The sequence below is a fragment of the Mustela lutreola genome, chromosome 3, assembly GCF_030435805.1.
Source record: "Mustela lutreola isolate mMusLut2 chromosome 3, mMusLut2.pri, whole genome shotgun sequence".
In the NCBI taxonomy this organism is placed as follows: domain Eukaryota; kingdom Metazoa; phylum Chordata; class Mammalia; order Carnivora; family Mustelidae; genus Mustela; species Mustela lutreola.
In genome coordinates, this window is record NC_081292.1 from 16964756 (window position 1) to 16977984 (window position 13229).

Here is a 13229-nt window from a genome sequence, read left to right on the forward strand (position 1 = left end):
CAATACTTTTGTTGGCTCTACATCTCCACTCCAGCCAGAACGACGGATTTTATTTGCCCCCGGGTACACAGGGAGACCCCAGAACCCGCGCTTTTCCGCAAAGGGGTCTCCGGGGAGACGCTTGGCTCGCCTCGCCTGCCGGAAAAACCGGTCCTCGCACGCTGTCAAGTCTCCCTTCTGTGTTCCGGGCCCTGGACTGAGGACTGGAAGGAAGGCCGAGGCGTGACGACAGGGGGACACACGCGGCACACTGGCCGCGACCCCGTAAGCCGCTGACAAAGAACCGCAGCTTCCCCAGGGCGCAGTACCCCTGCCACCCCGCCCTCCCGGGTCGCTCCGCCCTGGCCCCGGAGGCAGGGCCGTCGCGCGCGGCCAGGCGGCGGAGGTCCCTGAGCACCACCGGGCAGCGTGGGCCTGCGGCGCTGGGAGGCGGCGGGACCCGAGGGGGCAGGGGAGGGGGGTCGGGAGCGCTCCTAGCAGGGGTGCCGACGGCCGCCGGCGGGGCGGGACCGGGGGCCCTGCTGCCACTGCGGCCGAAGCAGGTGCACCGGCCACCGCGGTGGTCCCCGACGGTTCCTGCGCGGCCAACCGATGGCGCTGCGCTGGCTGTGATCGCCTCCATCCTGCAGCCGTCTGATGCGGCACGAATCTCTGCAGCTCCCCGACGGTGCGAGAGTACTTCCACTGACCTGACAGGGAGCACCTTCCCGAGGCTCTCCCGGCCCTCTTTCTGCCATAAGGCCCCTTACTCAACGCGTCGTGGTGCCAGCGCGGAGACCCTGCCGTCTGCCAGCCAGGCCGGGCCCGGTGATGGTTCAGTTACTCGGAAACCAACCACAGCCGGCTTCACGGCCCTGCCTCCGCTGGGACTCCAGCTCGGCCCCAAACCCACCACCTGCCGCCGTGAGCCTTGACTTCGGGGGACACGGCCAGTGTCTCGGAGCCCCTGGAAAGGCTGGGTCCAGTCCCTCAGGTGAACGGCAACAGGTCCCTTTGGGAAGACTTGGGGGTTACTTATAGCATAATACGTGGCACTCGCTGTTGCAGGATCCTTCCTGGGGCGGGGGTGTGGGGGAGCAGGGGGACCTGGCCTTGCCTTGGGTCAGGAGGCTTTGGATCTGGAAATAAGTTTAGGTCTGGAAAGGGCGGCAGGCATGGCTCTCCACTGCGGTGACTCAAGGCAGGTTTTCAGCCCCAGATCGGGACGCTTTCCTGTTACCTGCATCGAGCCACATTTTAGGAGAGGCCAACTGCTTCGTTCTTAGGGACCACATAATCCATGACCAACAGCCCCCGGTCCCCACTACTACTGCTTCTCCTCTGCCCACGACTCCGAATGGTTTGTCCTTGGTAGCAGATCGCTACGGAACCCCCTCAACTCCCCTGAAATCAGGGGGCCTGTCAGCAGAGGCATCTGGCACTGTCTCACCCACAGAACCACCACCGAGCTTTTCAAGTTGGCAGATCCTTTCTGCACTCGGTCCTTCTGCATCTTCCAGAGCCCATGAGCGACAAGTTCCTACGTGATCCACCCACGCCTGCGTTCCTACCCTCCTAGGCGTCTGGATACCTTCATCTACATCATGCCAGGCAACCTTTGGCGTCTGAACGCGATTATAAAGGCACCCACACTGCGTCCACATTTCTGTGTCAGCAGCGTAAACTGAGAGCAGCGGCGACCCACCGGGCTCCTGGAGCCCTTCCCCAGGGCGCAGGATGCCAAAGTGGCAGTAGGGGGCGCCGGAGGACGGCCAAAGGAGGAATGGGCCTTCTCCTCTCCTTCCCAAGGTGCTGTTTTGCTCCCCTGGCTCCTGCTTCCCTGTGGTCAGCGGGAGTGTGTGGGGACAGCCAGTGCTACTGCCCCGGCTGTGTGCCCAGAGTGCACAGTCTCGTGGTGACTTCACGGCCTCTGCCGATGGCCGCGTTGTCACAATCCTCCCATCACAGGGAACGTTCCAGGTCAGATGCCAGCGGCAACACCACACCCACTCTGGGCATCTGCCTTCCAGCCTTGTTTTGCCCCCATGGGGCCCGCAGGGCGGTTTCCCATGGCCCTTTCACCGGGACAGTGCAGAGCCACCCTGACCACACTCAGGGGCGGCTGCACTGCCTCCCCATGCCCTCCCACCCCGCAGCCTTGGATTGTCTGTGCCCCTGACTCGGACTGACTAACTCTGGTCTTGGCAATCCATAGAACTTCTCCCACCAGGGCTAACCCAGAGCCTTGCGGAGGGAGGGGCCTCCTTTCCCAGTCGGCCCTTGCCTCTCCTTCCGTCCCAGGGACCCTGTAGAACACTCTGGACATCTTTAACTTCCTTTCCTATCACTGTTGAGTAACTCACCTAGGACCTGAAGCTTTTCCTGTTCAAACTGCCCAGTGGTTTGTCTCCTGGCTGGGTCTAGACCTGAACTCCAGCAGCTGTGCCGAGTGCACCCCTGCTGGCATATGAAGCCATTGGTGGCGCTTGTTGTCACCACTGCTGCCGTACTGGTCAATACGGAATCACTGTGGAAAGGCCTTTAGCAAATGCTTCACTATTCCTCAAAATCAGAGAATTCATACTGGAGAAAAACCATATGAATGTAATAAATCTGAAAAGGCCTTAAACCAAGTTAATAACTTATTCAACACCACTGAATTCATACTGGACAGAAACTCTGAAGTGTAGCCAATGTGGAGAATCCAGCTGAAGCCCCAAATTTATCCAACATGGATCACTTCATACCAGAGAGAAACCTTATGGATGTAATAAATATGAAAAGGCCTTTAGGAACCTCTCTGCTTTAACAAGCTCAAGGAAGTTCTTGAGAGAAACTTCAAGAAGATATCTGGAGCAGGAAGAAATTTTAGCTAAGCTCAAGCTTTCTTCAAGTCCCAGAGAATTTAGATTATAAAGACATTGGGGTTAAGTTGAAGATAGTCGAGAAGCAGACAGAGAGCATCAGAAATGTAGTTCAGGTATTACGTGTGACAGCATCTGAAAATGCCCAATGTCTGAAATCCGTGACGGCAGTGACATGATCAACATTGTTCCTGGGAGAACTAGTCAGAGAAGACTGAGGGATTCACAGGAAGAGCTTCATCTGGTTGAGAGTATGTGTAACTGTCACTGGGTAAATGGAAACTTATTTATTTTTTTAAAAGACTTTATTTATTTATTTGACAGAGATCACAAGTAGGCAGAGAGGCAGGCAGGGGGGTGGGGGTGGGGTGGGGTGGAGGCTGGGAAGCAGGCTCCCTGATGAGCTGAGAGCCCCATGCAGGGCTCGAACCCATGACCCCAAGATCGTGACCTGAGCCAAAGGCAGAGGCTTTAACCCACTGAGCCACCCAGGCGCTTAAAAAATGAAATACTGCGGGGCACCTGGGTGGGTCAGTAGGTTAAAGCCTCTGCCTTTGGCTCAGGTCACCATCTCAGGGTCCTGGAATTGAGCCCTGCATCGGGCTCTCAGATCAGCAGGGAGAGTCTGCTTCCTCCTCTCTCTCTGCCTGCCTGTCTGCTTACTTGTGATCTCTCTCTGTCAAATAAATAAAAAAATCTTTAAAAAAAATACTGCAACACAATGAAAGAGGTGTGTGTATTTGCAAAACCAGGCTGAGTAGGTATGCATCCTGGTAAAAAGGGGACCTGAGGTAGAGGTGAAAATCTGACTTTATGTAGCTGATTCTGGCTGGCAGGATCAGGATATTTTAGAATTCCAATCCTTTCAGGTGAGCAAGCAATTTTGAGTTCACCAATTTCGAGTTCACCCCGCTTTCCATTCTACCCTGTACATTTTATATCCTGTGACTTGCTATTGCCAAACACGCACCAGCGTGGCCCATGAAGGCCTGTTTGCAGCTGCCTGAAAATGGACAGGAAAGTAGGCTGAGGAAAGTGCTCTTGGGAAACCAGTGCCTTGCATTAGCACTTTGCCTGCTGGCCAAGAGAGCATTTTGCTTATTGCGAATATTTGGTTTATTCTAGGATTATGCTTTTAAAAAAGAGTTTATGCTTTATAACCACAGACACAAGAATTACTTCTATATATTATTGCATGCTCTACGTCAAGTACAGTAGTAGAATTTTACATTTTAATCCCCACATCAGGTCCCTGAGCTATTTCTACTCTCCTTTTAGAAATGGGATCAAGGAAGGTTCTGGAAATAATTATCCAAGATGATGAAGTTGTGAGTAGCCCTGCTGTGGAGCCGGGGCTGTGTGGGGGAGCAGAGACAGAGACGGCAATGTTCTGAGCAGGGTGGGCTCACTGGGGAAGAGGAGACCCAGCTGCTGAGTGACAAGGGGCTGTGGACACACAGTGGGGCTCTAGATGTCCTGCTGACTTCTCTCACTTTTGGCTGCACAGTTGTTGAGATGATTTCCTGTCTTTGTTTCTCCATTTACCTTTTTTCTTTTTTTAAGATTTTTATTTATTTGACAGACAGAGATCGCAAGTAGGCAGAGAGACAGGCAGAGAGAGGAGGAAGCAGGCTCCCTGCTGAGCAGAGAGCCCGATGCGGGGCTCGATCCCAGGACCCTGGGATCATTACCCGAGCCGAAGGCAGAGGCTTAACCCACTGAGCCACCCAGGTGCCCCTCCATTTACTTTTAAAATAAACCCTCGTCAACTCAAGTCAGAAGTTTATGCGGGTCCTTGCAAACTGAAAGACTCTAACAAGCTTTAATAGCTTCAAACAAAATTTTCTTAAAGATTTTATTTATTTATTTGAGAGAGAGAGAGAGAGAGAGTATGAGAAGGGGGACAGTCAGAGGGAGAAGCAGAGTCCCCACTTAGCAGGGAGCCCATATAAGGGACTCGATCTCGGGACTCCAGGATCACAACCTGAGCCGAAGGCAGACGCTTAACCAACTGAGCCACCCAGGCGCCCCTAAGAGCTTAAAACCTTTTATTATGAAAAGTGCAAGAAGCCATTTACAAGCCAAAAGCATCAGAATGAAATAGTACACATAATTTTTATACACACATTTTTTCCTATACAAAAAGTTGCCCTCTGTAGGGATATAAAATAAATAATCTAAAAATCAGTGTCACTGATTGCAAAATAGGTATCTCTCCGACTCTCTCAAGCCCTCTACGTGGCCAAAACATGAGGTGTCTGACATCTGTTGCGGGCCTGGGCGGTGAGTCTCTGGCGAAGAGTTCTTACTCTGTCCATAAGATCCCGCTCCGTGGTGTCCCACTGCATTCTTCTTTGATTTAAAGAAACTTCAAAAAAAGAGTAAAATTAATAGTTTAATTTTCCGATGTTAGATACAGCATTTATTTTGAAGGTAAATACATTGCCAAAACCCAATAATGAAATGAATATTTGAAAAGTCAAACATCTTGAACGAAAAAGCCTAACATCTTGCTTCCTACATTGTTCCAGTTACAAAGCCAAATACTTACTGGTAAAATTGAATGAAGGCTATCAGAGAACTTACTTGCTTTTGGTTATGTAGCACTTGTTTTTAATTTTGGGGGATATAAATAATTGTTTGAATCAGGAACAAATCATGTCCAAGAGAGGCTGAGAGAGTTCTTTGCAACACTCAGTTCCCTCACTAGAATAAAGATCGTGAGAAAAAGCACTCCAAGTTGCCAAAATTAATATTTAGAAAAGTACACCAAGACTATTTTCCCAATGACTAAATAAAAATAAATAAATCAAATGGTTTCATAGTGGCCAACAGAGGGAGAGTCCAATTAAAATATTACAATGTGTCCAAGTGCAACAGACATTTCATACTGAGTTTGAGGGGCTAGTAAACACTGGAATCTGGAAAAAAAAAAAAAAAAGGACCTTAAAAATATAATTCTTTCAAACTTAGTTACATATTCAAACAGCTCCAATTTCTGAAAACTGTATTTTCCTCCACAGGAATCCCACTTTTGTGTTTTGTTTTGCTGCTAAATACCTAAGCTTACCAAATGTCTTGACTTGATTTTCTAATTTAGAATTATCTAACTAAAAATTTAAGTTCTGACATGTCAGAATAAAGAACAGCTGAAAGTTCCGTGTACTTTCATTCAACTTATGCATGACTTTTGGTTTAATTCCTATTCTGACACAGAATCTATAGATGCATATAGAGCATGAGTCAGCAAAAATTTATAACACTGCAATCTCACGACTCATTACTAGATATATTTCTTATAAAGCCTGTCTTCAGAGGACACTGTGTAAGACTCTGTTCTTCTAAAGGAACTCAAAAGATCTCGTTAAATTCTGTTTCTTCTATATGATAGTTTTGTTGAAAATGTTCCTTGTTCCCTCCCCCATTTTAAAAAGAAATCAAATAGTTTATTGGGAAAACCTTCAGCTCCTTTATGGGCTAAAGCTGTGACTGTATTTCTGTATCAGGTTTCCAAACATAAAATTTTTTATGCAAACTTTTATGCAAACATAAAAACTTGCAGGGAAGCAAATGTTGGCCAATCAGCATGAAGCTGTTTGTCTTGGGCGGGTCCCCGGGGAGTGGCCCCAGCTGTGGATCACAGCGCCCCCACCCCCAGCAAACCCCTGTCTTCAGTGGCTCCTGGAAAGAGCCCAGTCCAGAAGAACATTCAGAAAATTCAAATACACAATAGCTTTGAAAACTAATGCTCAGATTTTCTTTCCACGAGGGTGTAAAACCTAGTTGTGAATATCATTACTTTAGCTAGTGACAGACTTGTGTAGGCACCTACAACTAGTATTAGAGAAAGGAAATCGCATCAGTGCCATCCATCTGGCAAATTTTCTCTACTTGGTTTCGGTCTGATCCAGTTTTTTTCCCCCAGCTGGAAGAGCGGAGAACCCTGCTGTCTCCATTTCAGGATTTCCATTATCCCCACGCCCTGCAGAAACGGCATCAGAATGGCGCAAATACGATTCAAGCCACAGTCTTGCTTAGATGAAGGTGAAATTGTAAATGAGAGAAGAAACAGTGCTTGCTTATCAACTCACTGCATGTTGAAGAATCCATTTCCAAAATGTCATTTAGCTGTGAGGTTCGAGGCAGACAGCTGGAGGCGACCTGTCCGTTTTGGTCCCTGGACGCTGCTGTTGTAACAGGGAGGAGATGCAGAAGAGGTTTGGGAGTGAGTGGAGAGCCTTTTTGAATTCTAAATGGTCCCCAGGAAATGACATCTGCCAAGGATGAAAAGTCCCCAATTTCTATTCTGGGAAGAGCATTGTCCCCATTCTAAGGGCAGGGCAAGGGCAGTTATGAGCTGAAGTTTCGGTGACATATTTTAAAAACACCTTTAGCTAAAACAAAGAGCCAACAAACAAACAAACCACTCAAAAACAGAGATGTTAGGATAGAGATCCCAAATGTTTCTTGGACAAGATTATGAGAACTCCCCAGGGCCCACCCCTGGCAGCTACCAGCGGGCAGGGCCTCATGGCGCCAACAGAGAGCACGGGAGAACCAGCGAGAGGCAGGCTGCCCCTGCAAACTTCCAGAACAGCGAGCGGAGCAGGGTGCCTCCCCCTGTTCCTTGATCACTCTCATCTCAGAAGTTTTACTGGTCCCTCGGCTATGTTTTCACCGTTCCCCCAACTCCTATGGCTTTTCAGTGAAGACACCCAGGTCCTTTTTTCTATTTTTCAGCCCAGCTAGAGTCCTGACTGTTCCTTTCTACTCCCATCACAGGGTCCAAGCTTCCAGGAGTCAGGCCCAAACTGAGTTACATTGACTTATTAAGATGCCTTTTCCCTGGTCTTAAGGGCTGCAGCTAATGGTTTTAACTCACAGTTTTAGCTCAATGAGTCATTAAGACTGTTTGGGGCTGATTACCAAATGACTAATTTGAACGGGTGTGAGGACATGGGATGTGAGAGTCATCGTCAAACATCTGAAGGGCTGTCCTGTGGCAGAGGTAGTACATGTAATCTGCGTTTGCTCCAAAGAACTGTTTCTAATGAGGGAATTAAAAAAAAAAAAAAAAAAAGGCATATTCAATTTTACGTTACGAGGCAGAGCTTGTAAATAAAATACTGGCAGAAGTGGAATCAGGTAGGGAGCTCGCCAGCCCCGAACATTCCGGCAGAAGCAGGATAACCGGCATTCACTACAAACACAGCTGATCTGATACTGGTTCTCCAGATCTTTCCACATTTGAGATCTCACTGTCCCTTGTCTATCATCTGTCCCCCAAAAGCCGTCCTGCCCCTGGCTGTTTACTTCCTCTTCCGGAAGGGCCATGGTGTGAACACCACTTCTCTTCTAGCACGGAATGGTTCCCTCTGCCAACAGCTGTGTTTCAAATACTGGCTGAGCAGAAAAATTTTAAAACAAAAATCCAGCTTCCTAGTTCCTATCCTAGATCTGCCAAAGTAATCCACTGTTGGTGAGGTCCTTAAAAGGGTTTTTTAAAAAAAATCTGCAATTTACAAAAAAATAATAAATGCTAATAGTAACACATTTGAACACATTAAGAATAAAGCAAAAATTTGAAGTTTCTTTCCTGTACTTATTGTACTGCAACTTATTCTTATTAATGTAATGTATTTTAAAGCCCCAAAGGTGATTCTTATTAGTTTAAATCAGTATTTATTTGCCAAATTTGTATTAAGAGTACAATTTTAAAAAGGTACAAACTAAAATTCTTCCGTTCTAACCCCAGGCACCAAGTTCTTTACCCAGGAGGTGAGCCCAACAGTAGAGTTTCCAGGTCATTCTGCTGGGTAGCCAGCGTGGCAGACAGGACGTGGCCCACTTCCTGAGTCTGGCACTGAAGGTCCCTATCCTCTGTCTTCTCCAGTGACATCTCTAAGTATCCTGTACATGAGCTCTCTCCAGCTGGTCTAACAATCCCCACGGCAGGCAACTTTCTTCCATTGATTAATTACATCTAGCAAGTTCTGTCCTATATGAGCAGGGTTCATGGAGGCTGTGGTTGAAGAACCCACAAGAATCATAAAGGAAAATTCTGTGTGTCTATGTGCATGTGCATGTGCATATTTCTGGGAAGAGTCTCAGAGAGGCCCACAAACCATCAATGGCTAGAAAATGGTGCACTGGAACAAAATTAAAGACTACCTGGTCTATAATGTTGTCATTTCACAAATGAGGAAACTGAAGACCAGTTACCAATTCTGAATAAATCCGTGACTCTGGCCAACTTTACTTAAACGCCTGTGTTCATTTACCATAGGCTGGGACTAGGACTCAGAGTTCCTGCCACCTAGTCTGGGATCCCACACCACACCGTGAAATCCTCCCTCTGAAGTGTGCTCCCCGATGCTCCAGGCCTGTCCTTTTTTTTTTTTTTTTTTTAAAGACCCAGTAATTAGAAACCTGGTCCCCACCTGGTAACAGCCATGTACTCATGTCTTCTTTTAAAGTAACAGTTTCATTGAGATAGAACCCATATGCCATAAAATTCACTCTTGAAAGTGTACAGTTCAGTGTTCTTAGTGTGATCAGAGTTGCACGACCATCACCACTAAATCTAGAACATTTCCGTCACCCCAAGCTCCCCATCAGTAGTCACCCTCCCAACCCTGTGAGACTGCTAACCTACTTTTTGTGTCTATGGATTTGCCTGTTCTACACATTCCATACGAATAAAATCACAGGATATGTGTCCTTTGATGTCTAGTTCCTTTGACTTAGTACAGAGATTTCAAAGTTCCTCCAATTTCCAGCATAAATAAGTACTTAGTTCCTTCTTATTACCAACTAAGTTTTCACCATGTGGCTCCGTGTTGATCCATTCCTTGCCTGATGGCTCTCCAGGCTGTTTACACTTCCCGGCTATTATGGTAGCAACGCTGAGACTTTCCTGAATGGGTTTTTGTATGGACGTGTTTCCCATCTCCCAGGTACACAACTGCCGGGTCACATGACCACTTCGTGTTTGACCTTCTGAGAACCTGCCGGACTATTTCCCAAAGTGGCTGCCACTTCACACAACCTGCAGCACCATCCCCTTTTCTCTAGGACCCTTGTCAACACTCGCTGTGTTGGATTACAGTCACGCTAGTATCTCATTCTGTTTTTGTATTTTTACATTTTTTCCCCTCATGTGGTTTTTGGTTTGTATGGCTCTAGTGACTGATGAGGTTAAGCGTCTTTTTGTATGTGTACTGTGGCCATTTGTACCTTCGCTGGAGAATGGTATATTCAAAATCCTTCACCCATTTAAAACTGCGCTAATATCATTTTATAGGACATGACTTTTCAGTTACAATTTAAGTTTAGGGACCATGGATTTTAGGGGTAGCAAGGGCCATTCACATTGTCCAGAAGATCCTGTTTTCTAGAAAATAGTAAGAATTTCTTCCTCACTGGTAAAAAAAATTTGACACTAAGCAAAATTTTTATTTATTTTTTAAAAAGATTTATTTGGGGGAGAGCATGATGAGTGTGGGGAGGGCAGAGGGAGATGGAGAATCTCAGGCAGACTCCCCACTGAGCACAGAGCCCACTGCAGGGCTGGATCCCAGCACCCCAAGATCATGACCTGGGCCAAAATCAACAGTCAGACACTTAACCGACTGAGCCACCCAGGTGCCCCCCTGACATTTTAAAAATTTTAAATAAATGACCTGCCCCTGGCAGATTCTTACCAGTTTCCTACTTCCTGGTGCCTCCATTCTAGGCCCTGAGGCCCAAACAAATGGCGCTCGCCGCCAATCAAAAATCAAAATGCCGTTTTCCTAATTACAGCTGATTATCTCCCAGTGTTAAGAGCAAATGACTGATTTCACTTATACACCCTGATTAAGAAAGTGACAAATCCGTAGCCCTTTGCCTTTTGAAAAATGGATGATTATTAGCCAAATTATCTCTCATTGGTGAAATTTAGTAAAGTTATAAAAACCGGCAGCAAGGTGGGAAGAACCAGTGGGAAGGTGACTGAAGACAGAAGGGGAAACTTCTGCTGCAGTTTCCTCCTTTTTCCTGTTTCTAAAGCCACAGCTTCTCTAATAGCCTCAAGCATCGTTTCTGTCTAGAGGAGGGGGGCAGTGTGAGAGGGTCCCCGGCAGGCAGCAGCTCCCCTGCTTACTACCTCTTGTGAGCCACTGGGAAATACCTGCTTTGTGCAGAGTGACTTCGCCTCCCTCCCTCCCCGGGGGTGGTCGGCGGGACCCGAATCTAGAGCCTGAGAGCTAATGACGAGTTTCAGAAGTACGCATAATTCAACGCCAAGGCGTCTAACCTACATTTCTACTTTTCGAATGTGTGAATTACAGAAGCCAGGCACACAACGACATTATTCACAGACGCCCAGAAGTGGACACAGCCTCAGGGCTCATCAGCTGACAACAAATGGATAAATTTCAGAGTGGAAGGTGTCTGCAGTGGACCACTGGCCATCAGGTGGGTGACACGCTGATGCGCGGACGAGCCTCAGAACGTCGCGCCACGTGAAAGAAGTCAGACACAAAAGACCAGAGGATGTGATTCCATTTATACGACGTTTCCTGAACATTCAAATCTATAGTGACAGGACGTTGATCCGAGGTGGCCAGGGGCTGGGAGAAGGGGGAGGGGAAATGGGGAGTGACCGCAAATGCATAGAGGGTTCCTTCTGGGCACTAAAACTGTTCTAGAATTGATTACAGTGACGGTTGCACAACTCCGTGAATATATATGTATTTTTACATATGGCAACTTAATACCATAAAATCGTATGGCATGTGAATTATTTATCAGTAAGACTGTTACTAAAAAAAGGTTAATCCATATACAGTAAAAAAAAAAAAAAAAAGACTGGAATGATGCAAAATGTAGTAAAATAAAAATTCATTGTAACTGCATTTGATTAAAGAATTCTAAGTAATTTAGGTTTTCACAATTGATGCCACTGCAAGTCCGGCACCAAAACCTGACAGTTATAGTGACTCTGCTTGCGCTACTTTGCTATGCTGTTGTTTTGAGGACCAGCTGTTAGCAAAGCACACATTTTTACCAAAAGAAACTAGAAGCGCTTTGGGAGCAAATCATATTCTCATAGATTAAGGAGGTTAACCAGGACCATGGAACCAGGGAATAAAACAGAACTACACAGCGTGGGTGAGAGTTTTCTTGATCGGAGTTTTTAAAAACAAACATACAAACAAACAAAAAACAAGTCCTAGCAACCAATGAAAAGGCGACTAGTGGTCACCTTTTAGCTGAGCATTGACGTGAATGACGTACACCTTGGGGACTTGTAACAGCAGAGCACACTCAGTGACGGGTCTGTGACAGCACGGAGAGAAAGGCACTCACGGACACTCACCTTTCCTGTACGCATGTCCGGCATGTTCTAAAGCATCATTTGTCTCTTTCTGTAGAAAGCACTTTCTGGATGCATCTGCGAGAGCCGAAGCTTTCTTTTCTGATTTCAAATGAAAGTCTTTTTCTTTAGCTTCCTCCCACTAAATACAATAAACGAAAGAAAAGAAAAATCACCTAAAAGTTGGGGTCATGGTGGTTCCGACAGTGGAATAAGCCCCATCTGTCTTTTCTACCCCACTTCCTTTGGGATTCCCATGGCACGCAGGATCTGTTTGGTTTTAGGGTAAACTGAGTGCCTGCCTTGGACCTCGAGGGTAGAGGCACTTCTCACGTGCCACCCATGAGGACGTCAGCGGACCACACGGCACACAGACAGGAGCCCACTGTCTTTGAAATAACAAGTCCTTTGAATACATGTCAGATCTTGTGGGATTAAGCTCGTTTTTAAAATACATGACAACTGTCTTATTTAATTTGAACCTATCCCTTAATAAAATCTGCCCAGCTCCAGTACACATGCTGACTACAGGGACATCAAGGAATTTCTATGAACCCTGACTTTCTTTTTCCTAAAGTGAGAAAGTGATTATCTTGAAATTAGCCCAAGGGTAACAAAAATAATGCAGTTAAGATATCCTACAACTCCTTAAGTTCGTCAGTGTTCTATGCTACAACTCTCGCATCCAAACACACATGTAATTTTTATGTTATAAAAATGCTAATGCATGAAATAACAAAACTTAAAGAATCGTTAGGGCCAGGAAGGACCACAGAAATCCAGTCCTTTCCTGTTACTGAGGAGGAGAGAGAGTCTGAGTGATTTCAACGCCACACAGTAGTCAAGCTTTAGAACCCGGGACAGCAGATACAAAGATGCACCTCTGTGTACCAGGAAAAGCCCTCACAGTGATTCTGAGCCCTCTCGCAAATACACCATTTCCCCCCTCGTCCAGCAACACCTGACATGGCACAGTCGGGGGCCAATGTCTGGAATTCTCGAAGACGTGGGCCTCCACCATGACTTTC

The 13229-nt window shown here is 46.7% G+C and overlaps 1 protein-coding gene across 5 annotated transcripts in view; it reads right to left on the bottom strand.

The window, feature by feature from the left end:
* Positions 1–4874: 4874 nt before the first annotated feature.
* The window catches only part of TBC1D31 (TBC1 domain family member 31), a 68321-nt gene continuing 59966 nt past the window's right edge, over positions 4875–13229 (bottom strand). For all 5 annotated transcript variants that reach the window (XM_059165699.1, XM_059165698.1, XM_059165700.1 and 2 more), the window contains 3 exons: positions 12205–12343; positions 6935–7030; positions 4875–5211 (listed from right to left, as the gene is read on the bottom strand). In XM_059165699.1, coding sequence (XP_059021682.1) covers positions 5078–5211; positions 6935–7030; positions 12205–12343 — 369 coding nt within the window. In that variant the 3' untranslated portion in view covers positions 4875–5077. The remainder of the gene's footprint in view (positions 5212–6934; positions 7031–12204; positions 12344–13229) is intronic.